Here is an 18,971-nt window from a genome sequence, read left to right as displayed (position 1 = left end):
CCGCCCGCTCGCAAGGGGCCGAGCCGCCTGAGTTGAGTCGAGCGATGCACCTACCACAGCTAGAAAGAAGTGATGTTAACTCTGGGAGGTCTTCAATAACCTAATTTCATGCATCTCACATTACCTTACCTCTACTAATTAAATAAGTAAGCCTCAATCCCAACACAAGAGAGGGTTCACATCCTTAGCTGCTTTTGCCAAATTATTCCTCATTTGAGCTGCGTTTTAGGTTATGTATAATCCAACCAAGCCTATGCACATTGGTCCCATACTTGAACTTTATGAAATGATTTTTTTGAACGGCCTATATAATCGCTCATATGCACCCACATCTTGGGTCTTTTTTTGCATCAATGATTTAAGGCCTTATAACTTTTACCTACACCCTACTAATTGTTAGAGTCAAGGGCATATCTAATGCTTAGTACACTTTTCCCAAGTGTGTGGTGGCTTTATCAAATAGATGTCATGAGCCTCGCATTGAAATTATGATGGTCATTTATGCAACTCTTGGTGATGCCTCTTGATGTTATGGATATTAGGCAATGAGAATATTTAGTGTCCACACCATCGACGATAAAACCCTGTCATCATGTCGTAAAGATGACAAGAGGGTACTAGCCTTGATGTTGAGCTCCCAATATAATCCATTTTATGATAGCATTGATTTCAACAAGCACTTAGCTGGGAGAAATTTTAGTGCTTCTAAAAAGTAAAATGCACGATATAGTCATGATAATACGACTAAGCCTATGAACTTAGATTCTAGCGCCGTGTTGTAGTAGGCTCATGCATGATGGAATACTTGTACTTTGTGACCTCTTACCAGTATAACAATGACAAGACCAAGAACCAATCAAGATGATTTTTAAAATTTTAAATCTATGAGACCGCTTTGAGCCAAATACTAGTACAACCTAGCAAGTTTGGAGAACTTAGTGGACATCGTATATTTACTCTGATGCTACCTTGATGCTAGGTAGCTAGGGAGAGTTTATTTTCTTATATCCAAGATGATCTCGATAGGGCATTATCTATCTCACGAGCTTCGCATAGGATTACTATTGGTCATCATGTAATAGTTTTGAGTTCAAGGAGTTTTAGGCAAGGGGCATCCTTGGTTATGTCCATCGATGACGCGCTTTGGCATTGGCCAGCATTCACAATAGCCGTGACAAAACCTGGCAAAGAATAAAGTCTTCACCTTTTAAGGCGGCGCCCGCTCGCAAGGGGCCGAAGGTCTCAGTTGAGTCGAGCGATGCACCTACCACGGCTAGCCTATATAAAGGGCGAGCCAGTGAACTACTCTTATACTACAGCCTGCGGGACATCGCATTGCCGAGTATAACAGATTATAGAATCAATGGCTCCTACGAGTTCTAGACGCGTTGCGGTTGCAGTACTGGCGACGCTTCTCTGCTGTAAGTAATCTGCCCTCGTTGCGTTATTTCAATGCCCTAGTTGCGTTATCTCAACTTTTGCGGCCTATGTTGTTTATACTAGCGTCTGTGCATGTGCAGTGACGTACGAGGGGACGATGCTTCCCGGCCAGGCGGCGGCGCAGGTGTCTCAGTGCTCGGTACAGAGCGACATCGTGGTGAGCCAGGAGGACCTGCGCTTCTCGCATCCGCAGAGCGTGGCCACCGTTAGCTTCAACTGCGAGTGTCCTACCAGCGACGTGCTGCTGGCGTGCGGGCCCGAGTGGACGCAGGCGCTGGTGAACGCGGACTCCCTGCGGGTTGTGGGCAACGGCATCTGCGCCTTCGCACCCGGCCAGACCTTCCACAAGGGCGATCACCCCTTCTTCCTCTACGCCCACTCTCCGGCCCTTCCCCTCAAGCCACTCCACGCACAATTCCACTGCGCCTAGGCAGGACTCTTCTTTTTGGTTGGGAAAGCGGGCATGGTTTTTTTTTCTTTTTTGGGGGGGGAATGAAAGAATAAGCCTTTGAATATTGTGAGCATTTTGTGCAGTAATAGAAAAACTTGAGAAAATAAGCCTTTTGAAAATTCTGTGCAGTAATATAAAGTTCTCCACGTTGCAATATACCTGCTTGAATGGTAATTATGAGTACATTCTTATTATGTCCGACGCTCTGAAGTGGTATTGCGCGATTGTCTATTTGAGTGGTAGTGAGGTTCCGGGGGTTGTGTTTGTGAGAGCTAGTTGCATGATGGGAAAGTGAGGAAACGTAACGAAGCAATCATGGAATTGCCTTGCATCATATGACTCTTTGAATGTGAGATTAATAAAGGTCAAGGGACCTTCAAAATATGAATTATTTATGCTTAAACCATCATAATGAGTTCCTTATTCTTAATAATTAAGAAAAATATACATAATAATATAGAGTACAATAACATTGGTTATACTGGCATAGTCATCTAAGCACAATTCAAAGCTTGAATATAATGATAAAGCCCAACCTTCTCTCTCTATAACATCTCCATGGACCATGAGCAAATAGAAAAAGGGTTGATGTAGGTATAAAGACTAATTATTGTGATAAGCTCACAAAAGTGTGTTTTTTCTTAATTTGTTTTTACAGACCCCTTCTTTCTATTAAAAAAGTAAATAAACTATACCCTTTTTATGCACTCACGTGATATATTCATGTATTTTTGAGACTGACCCTCCCCAGATCTAGTGCCAAGGAACTATGTGTGCTTTAGTGTGAGTAGGAAGAAAGAGCAGGCTTATTGACTCTATACTCCTACGAGAGTGCTCATATCACATGACCACCCGAAGCCTCCCAATAGAGTCTACATACGCGTACCTAGATCTCCCACCATAGCGGTAACTTATCTCAAGATCTCACACAAGGTCATAATGTAGATCCCAATGTTACACTTACGTCACATACTTCTTGTGAGCACACACTTCCACACAGATTAAACTTGCGCCACACAAACCTCCATCACGACATCAAAAATGATGCATGATACCAAATCTAAACTCTAATGAAATAACAAAATTCCAAACCTAGAACGTGTAAAGGCAGTGTGATTCGTATAACGTTTTATGTATGACACCACCATAAGCAAAATACATTTACCATCTAGCTTTTATATAGAACTTAGTGCACATATACATCTTATATTCAGATTGCTATTGAAGGTTTTCTTGCAAATGCAAGGGACATCTAGGTATAGGAGTGCTCATTTTCTTATTAAAATGGCACAATTTTCTCTAGAGAGTCCGAGAGACACGGAGGGAGAGAGTGCTTGAGACAGTTCTTACGTGTGTGTTATGCATGTTCAAAAAAGGGTATTCTCTAAAATCACACAAGAACACACTCAAGCCTCAAGAATGAGGAGGCTCATCCACTTCCTCACACACAAGCTCCATATACAGATAGGAAGACAATAAAGAATGTTCAAAGCTATGTGCAAGAACAAGATTGAGTGTTGAGAGAGAGGGAAACAAAGGAAGGAAGGAGCACTAAAAAAGACTGGTGCCTCCTCCAACCGACTGCTCTTGATTATTTTTTATTTCTTAAAAAGTAAGCTAAGGTTCAATAGATTTGAAATTTTTTAATGGTATACAAACCATTCAAATTTTAAATGTGAATACACACGTATATATTGACCATCGATTTTAAAAAGTTATAGACCCGCTAACTAATCTATGACAATTTGCATTGCATTTTACTTTAAAAAGTCATGAAATCATATAATTTGATATCCAAAAAGTTAAAAATATGTCCATGTAAACCATAAAATTATGCAAAAATGCATAAATCTGGGGGTTAACATTCCTCCTCCACTTAAATTGCGAACGTCCTTGTGAGCACTATGAAAAAGAACCTTTCCTTAGAATAAGCACCTTGAACATATTCATAAAGAACTCCACATCTCGAAAATTCCACTTTACTTCACTTCTTTTTATTTCTCACAAACACCAACTCTACTTACTCTTCACGCTTCACACCTCACATCTCAACTTCAACAACTTCAACTTCTTCATCACCAACACCTCATAAAGAATTTATCAATTTGACCTTAAAGGATGAAGGAAAAAGAACCTCCTGAAACACCATCAAAGATGCCCACAATCTTTGGCAGAGAAATAATGAAAACCTCCGCCAATGAAGCTCTCTAAACTATGGCTAATCCATGGTAAAATTTCCATCAAAAGATCAATCCTGAAAGCTCTCCCCCACATATGATATGGCATTAAGAACTCCACCCGGCACATGTTTGTGTGCAATTTTACAATTTTGAAAGGCACAAGAATTTCTTTTGAAAAAAAGAAAATCCTAGACTAGGGTTCAACTTGTAGGTCTTCCTACTAGAAGTACACCCCCCGAGAGAAAAAACTAAAAATTTCATATTATTTCATTCAAATAGAGAATGAAAATTTATTTATATAACAAGAAACTCGTGGTGAATACTTTAGACCAATCACTTTTATCATATGTGACATTATTATCACAACAATTGGAAAACTCATCAAATCCATATGAAAATACATGGCAAATTCCTCAGGACCATCCACTTGGTGCCATGTGGCATACTTATGCATATATAGTTGGCAGATTATTTGTTAGATCATAAAACTAAAAAATACATTTAATAGTACTAGTTTTCAATTTCTCGTAATATGCATATAAGTTATAGACCACACTTACAATGGTATGCCATATTCAAGTTGAAATTATACGCGTGTAGCTCCAAAATAATATGTTGGATAACTAATACAAAATAGACTTTTATTTTTCTATTTGTATGACGGATAGTTCCATTGGTATACCCCTAGTTACAACTCTATATGATGAATCATTTCTAACCATATGATAGGAAAATTCATATTAGATATGTATGTTTACTAGAGAAACAAAAATAAATAGAGACAAAAAAATCTTGACCTTTTGAGATGTAGAGTGCCTTCCAAGGTCTTTTTAGGGTGAACCCTATTCCAAAAGAACCCGATTAACAGGGATAACTAGATGATGAAGAGTTAAAGAAAGAGTCTTCTTCCCATGTGGATTCAAGCTCACTATACTTCCTAATTCCCTCGTTGTCTTAGTACATTGCACTCCCCATTTGGAATGGTACAACATTCTATGTTACCCATGTTGATTCTCATATTTCCCAAGTGTCTATGGTGGCCATCATTTGAATCTGGTAATAATGATCACCTTCTTGAGGGACTGAAGGTAGCATCTTCTCCTCATCATGAGGAAGAAGACACATCGGTCGTTGTTCCATCATCATACCCACTCTTTATGACCAGATGGCTATCCCCTTTATTGATCTTTGTGGCCTTTTTCTTTTTCTAGTGCCTTCTTGCGCGTGCTTGTTTAGGGACTTCCTTAGGGGCTAGAATCCCTACAAGTCCCAGAGTTCCTTGATTTGACGACATAGATGCCTCAAAGGTGGCAATGTGAGCTACAACAACTGTCCTTTGAGTTTGCATTCTGGTAATTGGATTTAGAGGCACCGTGTGGATGAAGGCATCTCGTACACTCAGCACAAGTAATGCTTGTGCTAGGTTTAGTCTCATGTGCCTTCCCCATTATGCTCAACCTCAATGGAAATTAATCCTTGTAAATACAGTATATTCCACACCTTGTGTTTAAAGGAGTTAAGGTGGAAGTAATCGCATGAGTACTAGCCATCCATCACATAGTTAGGTACACAGGGTACATGTATTCTCCCTCCATCACATAGTGACTTAGGATCTGAGAGGGTAGACAACTAATATCAATGAGCTCAAAGTTGGTATTTGTATCGACTTCTCTATTTTCACCTTCTTTTAAGATCTTTTTCAAGGTCAACTGGTGAATAGAGGTAATTCGAGGTAATGGCGCTGCAGTGGTATAATTGGGGGTGGTAAGGGCCTTTCGGGCAACCTAAGGATTCCTCTCAGAGTAACTTCATGGCTTGGTTGAGGTGCATTATGTAGTGCTAGTGGTGGTATGGCTAGTGTCTAGGGTTTGGAGTTAAGGCTTGGGATGGAACTCGTGCTTAAGTGTCTCCTTGGTGGTAGCAAAATTGATAATTTCATGATTAGCCCACCTTTGGCACTAAGCACAATAGAGAGTGGGTCGGGGTCTCAAATGTGGACACTCCGCACACTGGTGTTGTTAGCTCGACAAATTGGTCAGCATACCAGTTCCCTGTTTGGGTAAAGATGGGGTTGCCCAACTTGATCCTGCCAGTAAGAGCTGCTCCACCTGTTGGTCCTGAAGAGGACTCTTTTCCTTTCCCTTCACATTTCATGCTAGTAGTTTTAAAGAATTCCTTAAATGTGCCCTCATGCAATTATCGAGAATGAGTTCTCTTGAAATTGTCCTTAAAATCCATGGCACTCTTGCAACATTGCTCAAAGGAAGCGTGGGCTAGGGCATCCAGGGACTTGTGCACGGGTACATCTCCAAGGCCGTGTCACACTCGCCTTATGAACATTGGTTGCTTGGGATTCTCATAGGTAGTGTCACCATGCAGGAGCACCCGAGAGCTCCACTCTGTCACCCAACTGCCGCATTCCAAATAAATCCTAGTCCTCTCTCTCTCTCTCTCTCTCTCTCTCTCTCTCTCTCTTAATCACACAATGGAGCACACAAAATCTTAACACATACAAGAGATAAGCAAGGATGGAGTGGAAAAGAGCACTCACTGAGATTTTGCCTTTTATGTTTCACTGCTAGGGATTACAATTTTGGGAAGCCAAGGTTAAAAACTAGGTCCTATGGCTCATTCAACCACTTTAGCTTGTGCAAAAACCTAATCCACAACTAGTACTCTCCACCTAGAACTGTGGTGTGAGTTTAATAGACAAGGAACGATCACACACGCAAAATAATACAACATAAGCACATTCCAATTAAATTCAACATTTTGAGTGACGAGCCAAAACTATTGAGATGGTAAGGTGGCCAACATCGACATTGGTGGTTTAACATTCACTCATAGGAGCAGAAGAAACATTGGTGCATGGAGCATAAAATAATGGATTGTGTGGATCAATGAGGTTGTTATACGCTACCAATGAATAGGTTTTAGAACATGGCTACACTATTTTCTTGATATTTTCTAATCTCTTATAAAGCAAGTCTTTTAGGTGGCCCTACAGATCACTACTTAACCTTATTTGTTAACGCAAAGGAAGGTTTTGAAAATTGTGAGTGTTTTGTGCAATAATAAGTAGTCCTACATATCACTATTTCAACTTATTTTTTAACACAGAGGAAGGTTTTGATTTGATTGAATGGTAACTATGAACACGTTGCAATTTGATAGTTTTTCACGTTGCAATATTTTAGATTTGTACCTAGAGTTCGATTGAATAGTAGCTATGAACAATTTGTTATTAGGTCCCATAATGCTTTGAATTATCGCACGGTTATGTATTTGAGCACTAGTGAGGTTCTAGGGGTTTGTCAACGCGCTAGTTGCATATGATGGGAAAGTGAGAAAAGTAACAAATACAAGCTGTGAATGTAAGAATAATAAATGTCAAGGAATCTCCAAAACATGAATTATTTATTCCAAAAACTATCTAGTAAATATTATATATCATAGATTATAAGAACAATGCCAACACCTAATTGGTATGTCTTTGAATGTTTTTATATCATCTTCTCAATAATGAAGCCAACGTGTATTTTGGTTTAATCCTCTCTCTCTCTCTCTCTCTCTCTCTCTCACACACACACACACACACACACACACACACACACACACACACACACACACACACACACACACACACACACACACACACACACACACACAAACACACACACACACACACACACACGCACACACACACACACACATTTCAGCTATGGACCAATGCAAGTTATTAAACCATGCATTTTTGTTGTCGTTATCATAGAACACTTTTGTCAATCAATAACATAAATACCTTTCTCTGTGAGAGACTCAATTACTAGCATAGTCATCTAAGCATAGTATAATGATAGAGCCAACATGCTCGCCCTATAACATCTTCATGGACCATAAGAACACTTAATAAATAAGGGTTTATGTAAATAAGAATGATTATTATTAATCTTACAAAAGCATGTGTTTCTTATATTTTATTTAATAATGATGGTATGGTTGTTTTATTTTAGGAGTGAAAGCGTAGCATCCATATGAGGCAATTTACTAATTTTTTATATTCTCTTTAATAATGATGGTATGGTTGTTTTATTTTAGGAGTGAAAGCGTAGCATCCATATGAGGCAATTTACTATTTTTTATATTCTCTTTAATAATGATGGTGTACATGTTCTATTTTAGGAGTCAAAGCTTAGCATTATCCATTTGAGAAATTTAACTATCCTCTATGTGAAATCCAGTGCCAAATAACTATGTGTGCTTTAGTGTGACTAGGAAGAAACATCATTCTTACTGACTCGTGTTGATAGTGAACCATGACATTTAACCTCCCCCTGGCAACTACCACATAATTTTTTTTATTTTTGGTGATTCTCCGATTGCTCCACATTAATAGCACTTGCCTCTATTATATCATAATTCTGCCCTTGTCTCACCGTGGCTTCTCTTTGGCATACCTATAACACATATGGGTAAAGAGTACTAAGCACTTTGCATGCACTTAATATTAATATTTAGTGGGGTGCAAGTGATAGTGGTTTAGATTATGTTTTATATTATGAAGTTATAAAAATTCCACATCAACTTCACTTATAGGAGAAGAGGATGAAGATGCTCTATATTGGTGCATGTAGCATAAAATATAGGATTTTTATCAACTTCACTTATAGGAGAAGAGGATGAAGATGCTCTATATTGGTGCATGTAGCAAAAAATATAGGATTTTTTATAGCAATAAGATTAGTTATTGTAATGTCCTACAAATAAATATGTTTTAGAACATGTGTATGATATTTTCTTGCTATTTCCTAATCTCTTGTAAAGCAATACTGTTGGGTGGTCCTAGAGATCACTATTTCAACATAGTAAAAAATGGGAATTTAACAAGTTATAATGTGATTATTGATATCTTACATCCATGGAAATAAAGTCCATAATATATTATCTTAACACATTTGGTTGTGAAGATTATTTTAAGCACATAAAATATAATTATATATTTTTTCAAGATTTGTGCATTCGATGTTGATCAAAAAATTGAAGAATGCAACACAAAGGCAAGACCAGCAAGACACATTAACTCTAAAGAGCAAGACACATTATTTCTAAAGAGCAATACGGTTTGAGATTGTTTGAATTGCTAAAAAAACATGGATAATGTGAATGGTTTTCTTTTTGTAATATGCTAACAACAATATATTACAAGTAAACCTAATTTATATTTCTTTACAAATAGGCCTATATATCAATACTTTGGAAATGGCGCATGAAGCTGTGAATACAATTTATCTTATGTGTTCTCCTCCATACCATTGGGTATTTTCATTATACAATAAAAAGAAATGTAAAGGTCAGTGTAAACACTTAACATACATGTTTCCTTTAAAGAAAATATCATATAATACGTGACATACAGTACGGAGGCTCTTTTTAGCCAGGTTAGAGATGTAGCGCACTTAAGAGAGTGGAATTGAAATGACACCAATAACATTACCTTCAATGCCTTTTGGAATTTACATTCATAAATCTAAAGCCTTGTTTCATCATAAGAAAAAAAATACGGAATCCATAAATAAAGATACTACATAATGCTCAATGATGTTGTGAGAGAAAGAATCTTGGATAAATTTGCAAGACCTGATTCCAAAAACCATAATCATTCTAATCGAATTATATGACTTTGGGGAACTATACTCCTACATAGGAACTCATATCACACGACCATGCAAAGCCTCCCAATGGACTCTACCTACTTGTACCTGGATCTCCCACCATATAGTGTTAACTTTTCTCTCAAGATCTCACAAGGTCCTAATGTAAGTCCCAATGTTACATTAATGTTACATAGTTGTTAGGCACACATTTCGACATAGGTTAAACATGCACCACACAAAACTCCATCAAGACATCAAGAATGTAATAATGTATGATACCAAATCTGGACTCTAATTAAATATCAAAATTTCAAACCTAGAACGAGCAAATGCGTTGTGATTCTTGAAATGTTTTATCTATGACACCAGCACAAGCCAAATACTTGTACCATATAGCAAGTTTACAGATCTCAGTGGACATATACGTCTTATATTCACTTTGTTATTAAAGGTTTTCTTTGACATGTGAGGCAAACACTTGCAATGGTATGTCATACAAGTTGAAAATAAGCGCGTACAACTCTAAAATATATGTTGGATAACTAATCCAAAATAGACATGTATTCACATGGAGGATAGCTCCATTGGTATGATGGATATTTCCTTACTGTATGGTAGGAAATTTTATATTAGATATGTATATTTTCCAGAACCAAAAAATAAATAGAGATAAGAATCTTGACCTTCTGAGATGTAGAGTGCCTTCCAAGCTCTTTTAGGGATGAACCCTATTCCAAAAGAACTTGATTAAGAGGGACACCTAGATGATGAAGAGTTAAAGAAAGATACAATTTCAAGGGACCTTGAAATTGTCCTAGAGCAAAGGACCTTGAAAGGACCTAGAGCTAAGTGCATGGACCTCTACGAGGTTAATGACCTCTAGGAGGATAATGACCTTTGACATTGAACTAGCTCTACATGAGGCCCAAAATTATGCCAAATTCAAGCTTCCAACAAAAATTCATGATGAAAGAAAGAAGTGATGTTAACTCTGGGAGGTCTTCAATAACCTAATTTCATGCATCTCACATTACCTTACCACTAATTAAATAAGTAAGCCTCAATCCCAACACAAGAGAGGGTTCACATCCATAGCTGCTTTTGTCAAATTATTTTTAGGTTATGTATAATCCAACCAAGCCTATGCACATTGGTCCCATACTTGAACTTTATGAAATGATTTTTTTGAACGGCCTATATAATCGCTCATATGCACCCACATCCTGGGTCTTTTTTTGCATCAATGATTTAAGGCCTTATAACTTTTACCTACACCCTACTAATTGTTAGAGTCAAGGGCATATCTAATGCTTAGTACACTTTTCCCAAGTGTGTGGTGGCTTTATCAAATAGATGTCATGAGCCTCGCATTGTAATTATGATGGTCATTTATGCAACTCTTGGTGATGCCTCTTGATGTTATGGATATTAGGCAATGAGAATATTTAGTGTCCACACCATCGACGATAAAACCCTATCATCATGTCGTAAAGATGACAAGAGGGTACTAGCCTTGATGTTGAGCTCCCAATATAATCCATTTTATGATAGCATTGATTTCAACAAGCACTTAGCTGGGAGAAATTTTAGTGTTTCTAAAAAGTAAAATGCACGATATAGTCATGATAATACGACTAAGCCTATGAACTTAGATTCTAGCGCCGTGTTGTAGTAGGCTCATGCATGATGGAATACTTGTACTTTGTGACCTCTTACCAGTATAACAATGACAAGACCAAGAACCAATCAAGATGATTTTTAAAATTTTAAATCTATGAGACCGCTTTGAGCCAAATACTAGTACAACCTAGCAAGTTTGCAGAACTTAGTGGACATCTTATATTTACTCTGATGCTATCTTGATGCTAGGTAGCTAGGGAGAGTTTATTTTCTTATATCCAAGATGATCTTGATAGGGCATTATCTATCTCACGAGCTTCGCATAGGATTACTATTGGTCATCATGTAATAGTTTTGAGTTCAAGGAGTTTTAGGCAAGGGGCATCCTTAGTTATGTCCATCGATGATGCAATGTGAAGATGACAAGGGCAGTGGCATTGGCATTGGCCAGCATTCACAATAGCCGTGACAAAACCTAGCAAAGAATAAAGTCTTCACCTTTAAGGTGGCGGCCGCCCGCTCGCAAGGGGCCGAGCCGCCTGAGTTGAGTCGAGCGATGCACCTACCACAGCTAGAAAGAAGTGATGTTAACTCTGGGAGGTCTTCAATAACCTAATTTCATGCATCTCACATTACCTTACCTCTACTAATTAAATAAGTAAGCCTCAATCCCAACACAAGAGAGGGTTCACATCCTTAGCTGCTTTTGCCAAATTATTCCTCATTTGAGCTGCGTTTTAGGTTATGTATAATCCAACCAAGCCTATGCACATTGGTCCCATACTTGAACTTTATGAAATGATTTTTTTGAACGGCCTATATAATCGCTCATATGCACCCACATCTTGGGTCTTTTTTTGCATCAATGATTTAAGGCCTTATAACTTTTACCTACACCCTACTAATTGTTAGAGTCAAGGGCATATCTAATGCTTAGTACACTTTTCCCAAGTGTGTGGTGGCTTTATCAAATAGATGTCATGAGCCTCGCATTGAAATTATGATGGTCATTTATGCAACTCTTGGTGATGCCTCTTGATGTTATGGATATTAGGCAATGAGAATATTTAGTGTCCACACCATCGACGATAAAACCCTGTCATCATGTCGTAAAGATGACAAGAGGGTACTAGCCTTGATGTTGAGCTCCCAATATAATCCATTTTATGATAGCATTGATTTCAACAAGCACTTAGCTGGGAGAAATTTTAGTGCTTCTAAAAAGTAAAATGCACGATATAGTCATGATAATACGACTAAGCCTATGAACTTAGATTCTAGCGCCGTGTTGTAGTAGGCTCATGCATGATGGAATACTTGTACTTTGTGACCTCTTACCAGTATAACAATGACAAGACCAAGAACCAATCAAGATGATTTTTAAAATTTTAAATCTATGAGACCGCTTTGAGCCAAATACTAGTACAACCTAGCAAGTTTGGAGAACTTAGTGGACATCGTATATTTACTCTGATGCTACCTTGATGCTAGGTAGCTAGGGAGAGTTTATTTTCTTATATCCAAGATGATCTCGATAGGGCATTATCTATCTCACGAGCTTCGCATAGGATTACTATTGGTCATCATGTAATAGTTTTGAGTTCAAGGAGTTTTAGGCAAGGGGCATCCTTGGTTATGTCCATCGATGACGCGCTTTGGCATTGGCCAGCATTCACAATAGCCGTGACAAAACCTGGCAAAGAATAAAGTCTTCACCTTTTAAGGCGGCGCCCGCTCGCAAGGGGCCGAAGGTCTCAGTTGAGTCGAGCGATGCACCTACCACGGCTAGCCTATATAAAGGGCGAGCCAGTGAACTACTCTTATACTACAGCCTGCGGGACATCGCATTGCCGAGTATAACAGATTATAGAATCAATGGCTCCTACGAGTTCTAGACGCGTTGCGGTTGCAGTACTGGCGACGCTTCTCTGCTGTAAGTAATCTGCCCTCGTTGCGTTATTTCAATGCCCTAGTTGCGTTATCTCAACTTTTGCGGCCTATGTTGTTTATACTAGCGTCTGTGCATGTGCAGTGACGTACGAGGGGACGATGCTTCCCGGCCAGGCGGCGGCGCAGGTGTCTCAGTGCTCGGTACAGAGCGACATCGTGGTGAGCCAGGAGGACCTGCGCTTCTCGCATCCGCAGAGCGTGGCCACCGTTAGCTTCAACTGCGAGTGTCCTACCAGCGACGTGCTGCTGGCGTGCGGGCCCGAGTGGACGCAGGCGCTGGTGAACGCGGACTCCCTGCGGGTTGTGGGCAACGGCATCTGCGCCTTCGCACCCGGCCAGACCTTCCACAAGGGCGATCACCCCTTCTTCCTCTACGCCCACTCTCCGGCCCTTCCCCTCAAGCCACTCCACGCACAATTCCACTGCGCCTAGGCAGGACTCTTCTTTTTGGTTGGGAAAGCGGGCATGGTTTTTTTTTCTTTTTTGGGGGGGGAATGAAAGAATAAGCCTTTGAATATTGTGAGCATTTTGTGCAGTAATAGAAAAACTTGAGAAAATAAGCCTTTTGAAAATTCTGTGCAGTAATATAAAGTTCTCCACGTTGCAATATACCTGCTTGAATGGTAATTATGAGTACATTCTTATTATGTCCGACGCTCTGAAGTGGTATTGCGCGATTGTCTATTTGAGTGGTAGTGAGGTTCCGGGGGTTGTGTTTGTGAGAGCTAGTTGCATGATGGGAAAGTGAGGAAACGTAACGAAGCAATCATGGAATTGCCTTGCATCATATGACTCTTTGAATGTGAGATTAATAAAGGTCAAGGGACCTTCAAAATATGAATTATTTATGCTTAAACCATCATAATGAGTTCCTTATTCTTAATAATTAAGAAAAATATACATAATAATATAGAGTACAATAACATTGGTTATACTGGCATAGTCATCTAAGCACAATTCAAAGCTTGAATATAATGATAAAGCCCAACCTTCTCTCTCTATAACATCTCCATGGACCATGAGCAAATAGAAAAAGGGTTGATGTAGGTATAAAGACTAATTATTGTGATAAGCTCACAAAAGTGTGTTTTTTCTTAATTTGTTTTTACAGACCCCTTCTTTCTATTAAAAAAGTAAATAAACTATACCCTTTTTATGCACTCACGTGATATATTCATGTATTTTTGAGACTGACCCTCCCCAGATCTAGTGCCAAGGAACTATGTGTGCTTTAGTGTGAGTAGGAAGAAAGAGCAGGCTTATTGACTCTATACTCCTACGAGAGTGCTCATATCACATGACCACCCGAAGCCTCCCAATAGAGTCTACATACGCGTACCTAGATCTCCCACCATAGCGGTAACTTATCTCAAGATCTCACACAAGGTCATAATGTAGATCCCAATGTTACACTTACGTCACATACTTGTTGTGAGCACACACTTCCACACAGATTAAACTTGCGCCACACAAACCTCCATCACGACATCAAAAATGATGCATGATACCAAATCTAAACTCTAATGAAATAACAAAATTCCAAACCTAGAACGTGTAAAGGCAGTGTGATTCGTATAACGTTTTATGTATGACACCACCATAAGCAAAATACATTTACCATCTAGCTTTTATATAGAACTTAGTGCACATATACATCTTATATTCAGATTGCTATTGAAGGTTTTCTTGCAAATGCAAGGGACATCTAGGTATAGGAGTGCTCATTTTCTTATTAAAATGGCACAATTTTCTCTAGAGAGTCCGAGAGACACGGAGGGAGAGAGTGCTTGAGACAGTTCTTACGTGTGTGTTATGCATGTTCTATTCTTGCATTTTCGTGTGAGTGTAAGAGAGTAAGAGACTGAAGCCTACTCATGTGGTGGAGCACTACGGTGAATGCCACATTAGTGGAGTGGACCACAGAATCAAAACAACCAAATAGAAGTAGCATCTTGGAGCTTAGTTGAATGCAGGTGATTGGTAAGACTTGCAATCTCATTCTGGCCTAGGTCGGCGGGTGGGAAATAACATCTTTGGCACCACTATGTGTGAGAAATTGATTGCCTTCTATTTCTAGTTTACTTGCTCTACATGCTTGAGGTTTGGGATTCTCCTATGTTCACATATGAGCATAATGTCACATTTCAGGGTGTGAATGAAAACGTAGATAAGATTCATTTTTTTGTAACCAAAGAAAATATGTTATGTTTTTTGTTATTTTTATTACATTGAAAAGTGCTAGCATGAGTAGAATATGATAGCATTGTCAATTTTATTTATTCAAGTCCTTTTCGATTTCTATGATTTTTGCATTTCTATCCATCTTTTTTCTTATCAAGAAACACAAAAATCTCAGGGGATTAGCTTAAATATATTTAAGTCTATTATGTGGGATAATTAGCAGGGTTTTTTTAACCAAGATTTCGAGAAAAATATATGAAAATCTACTTACATAAGGGGGTATTAAATGGCATTTTGAAAAAACAAAACCCATAAGTTTATAAAGAGAAAAAAGGTCATTTTAAAAATTTCAAAATTCACAAAATAGGGTATTCTCTAAAATCACACAAGAACACACTCAAGCCTCAAGAATCAAGAGGCTCATCCACTTCCTCACACACAAGCTCCATATACAGATAGGAAGACAATAAAGAATGTTCAAAGCTATGTGCAAGAACAAGATTGAGTGTTGAGAGAGAGAGAGACAGAAAGGAAGGAAGGAGCACTAAAAAAGACTGGTGCGTCCTCCAACCAACTCTTCTTGATTATTTTTTATTTCTTAAAAAGTAAGCTAAGGTTCAATAGATTTGAAATTTTTTAATGGTATACAAACCATTCAAATTTTAAATGGAGGAAGAAGATACATCGGTGGTTGTTCCATCATCAGATCCACTCTTTATGACCAGATGGCTATCCCCTTTACTGATCTTTGTGGCCTTTTTCTTTTGCTAGTGCCTTCTTGCACATGCTTGTTTAGGGACTTCCTTAGGGGCTAGAATCCCTACATGTCCCAAAGTTCCCTGATTTGATGACGTAGATGCCTCAAAGGTGGCAATGTGAGCTGCAACTGTCCTTTGACTTTGCATTCTGGTAATTGCATTTAGAGGCACCATGTGGATGAAGGCATCTTGCAGGTAATGCTAGTGCTAGGTTTAGTCCATGTGCCTTCCCCATTATGCTCATCCTCAATGGAAATTAATCCTTGTAAATACGGTATATTCCACACCATGTGCTTAAAGGAGTTAAGGTGGAAGTCATCACATGAGTACTAGCTATCCCTTTCTTGACCGGAGACTCAGCTACCCAATAAGGTCCTGCACAATGATAGCATTGCATAGGTGGTCGTTTGGCCATGTTATTCAAATCTCGTCCCTATAGGGTTGGGGTTGCTAGGTACACAAGGTACATCCTTAGTTATGGGAAAGTGAGGAAAAGTAACGAAGCAATCATGGAATTGCCTTACATCATGTGACTCTCTGAATGTGAGATTAATAAAGGTCAAGGGACCTTCAAAATATGAGTTATTTATTCCTAAACCATCATAATGAGTTCCTTATTCTTAATTAAGAAAATATACATATTAATATAGAGTACAATAACATTGTTATACTGGCACAGTCATCTAGAAGCACAATTCAAAGCTTGAATATAATGATAAAGCCCAACCTTCTTTCTCTATAACATCTCCATGGACCACGAGCAAATAGAAAAAGGAACTTCCTTAGGGACTAGAATCCCTACATGTCCCAAAGTTCCCTGATTTGACGACGTAGATGCCTCAAAGGTGGCAATGTGAGCTGCAACTTTCCTTTGACTTTGCATTCTGGTAACCGCATTTAGAGGCACCGTGTGGATGAAGGCATCTCTTACACTTAGCAAGTAATGCTAGTGCTAGGTTTAGTCTCATGTGCCTTCCCCATTATGCTCATCCTCCTCAATGGAAATTAATCCTTGTAAATACGGTATATGCCACAGCTTGTGCTTAAAGGAGTTAAGGTGGAAGTAATCACATGAGTACTAGCCATCCCTTTCTTGACCGGACACTCAGTTACCCAATAAGGTCCGGCACAATGATAGCATTGCATAGGTGGTCGTTTGGCCATGTTATTCAAGTCTTGTCCCTACTATAAGGTTGGGGTTGCTAGGTACACAGGGTCCATGTATTCTTCCTCCCATCGCATAGTGACTTAGGATCTGAGAGGGTAGACAACTTATATCAATCAGCTCAAAGGTGGTATTTGTATTATCGACTTCTCTCTTTTCACCTTCTTTTAAGATCTTTGTCAACATCAATTGATTTAAGGCCTTATAACTATTACCTACACCCTACTAATTGTTAGATTCAAGGGCATAACTAATGCTTAGTACACTTTTCCCAAGTGTGTGGTGGCTATATCAAATAGATGTCATAATGTCACAATGTATCTCATGAGCCTCGCATTGAAATTATGATGGTCATTTATGCAACTCTTGGTGATGTGTGTTGATGTTATGTGATATTAGGCAATCAGAATATTTAGTGTCCACCATCGACGATAAAACACTGCCATCATGTTGTAAAGATGACAAGGGTACTAGCCTTGATGTTGAGCTCCTAATCCATTTTATGATAGCATTGATTTCAACAGCGGCCGAATTTGAGATCATCGGCAGTATAAAGGAAAAGAATAAGAGAGCGGGTTTGGCTTGTATGGAATTGATTCATGTATAAACTTATTTTATAAATCTTATCTTTGGCATTATTGTACTGTGGAAAAAGGCTGTTTTAACAAACCTTAATTAAGGAGCATGTTTATTTATGTCAAATAGTGTGGTAGAATTAATTAGAAAACAAAATTGACGCGTGAGTAGGGTGTAAAGTGGGAGGATGGAATACCCCGATGGCACCATCCTACGGACGGGTGGACCCGATTAGTCGGGTAGCTTTCCAACAGATTAAGTGAAAGCCCTATGCTAGATAAATAGGTTCTCGAGAAATTCTATTCTAGAAGACTAAGCCAACGGTTGTGCCTTGCATGGATGAGGAAAAAAGTGTTCTCTAGAAATCAAGACTAGTAGTTGCCCAATTTATGATCAATTACCCTATATGGGTGATTTGATTTTTAGAAGATCATGCTCCCCTTGCGGTGTCGTGACGTGGATGGTGTCGCTGGGAAAGTGCAAGACTTCCAGCTGTGAGAGTAGGTTCCAAATTTAACAAGGAAACTCACACACAAAATTTTCCCCAAGGAGCATAGGACATATCCATTTCTAATGACATATACATGTGTCAATTCACTTCAATACATCCTTGAATTCATCCTGATGGTTGCACAAAATTGTGTACCAAGTGCTTGTCCTTTTCCAAGCATAGATTCATTGGCTCCTTTTTCCAAATCCTTCAAGCCAATCACATGTAGGCATAGCATAACCTTCAAATAATTCCAACATACATGTAACCATTTTCATTCCATACATCCAGTATCTCCAATCCCATCCTCTCATGATGTTCTTTATCACCTGAAAACCTGCCTATAAATTCCAACAACTCACAAGTACAAGACGATATATGGCATAACTATAACATGCTCACATCATTTTTTAAGAAATTCCATAGCTTGCTTTTCAGATCCACTAGGGTAGAAACAATTCAAATTTACCAAAAGCCTTGCTGCATTTTCTGATATTTTGATCCCA

General features: G+C 38.8%; 2 protein-coding genes across 2 annotated transcripts; both read left to right on the top strand.

Moving 5' to 3' along the window:
* The first annotated feature begins 1,237 nt into the window (after nt 1–1,237).
* LOC147632818 (uncharacterized) lies at nt 1,238–1,881 on the top strand. The gene is made up of 2 exons (XM_086806931.1): nt 1,238–1,421; nt 1,521–1,881. Exons 1-2 carry the CDS (start codon nt 1,364–1,366, stop codon nt 1,868–1,870), a joined length of 408 nt encoding a protein of 135 aa, XP_086663057.1. The 5' UTR covers nt 1,238–1,363; the 3' UTR covers nt 1,871–1,881.
* An 11,213-nt stretch (nt 1,882–13,094) lies between these two features.
* On the top strand, nt 13,095–13,738 carry LOC147632817 (uncharacterized). Its single transcript, XM_086806930.1, has 2 exons — nt 13,095–13,278; nt 13,378–13,738. The coding sequence occupies exons 1-2, from the start codon at nt 13,221–13,223 to the stop codon at nt 13,725–13,727; spliced, it is 408 nt and encodes a 135-aa protein (XP_086663056.1). The 5' UTR covers nt 13,095–13,220; the 3' UTR covers nt 13,728–13,738.
* The last annotated feature ends 5,233 nt before the right edge of the window (nt 13,739–18,971 follow it).

The sequence above is a fragment of the Cibotium barometz genome, chromosome 13 (genome assembly GCF_041138505.1).
Source record: "Cibotium barometz isolate CiBa-2024 chromosome 13, ASM4113850v1, whole genome shotgun sequence".
In the NCBI taxonomy this organism is placed as follows: Eukaryota; Viridiplantae; Streptophyta; class Polypodiopsida; order Cyatheales; family Cibotiaceae; genus Cibotium; species Cibotium barometz.
Note: the sequence above shows the minus strand (reverse complement) of the source record. Positions and strands in the feature narration are given on the sequence as shown.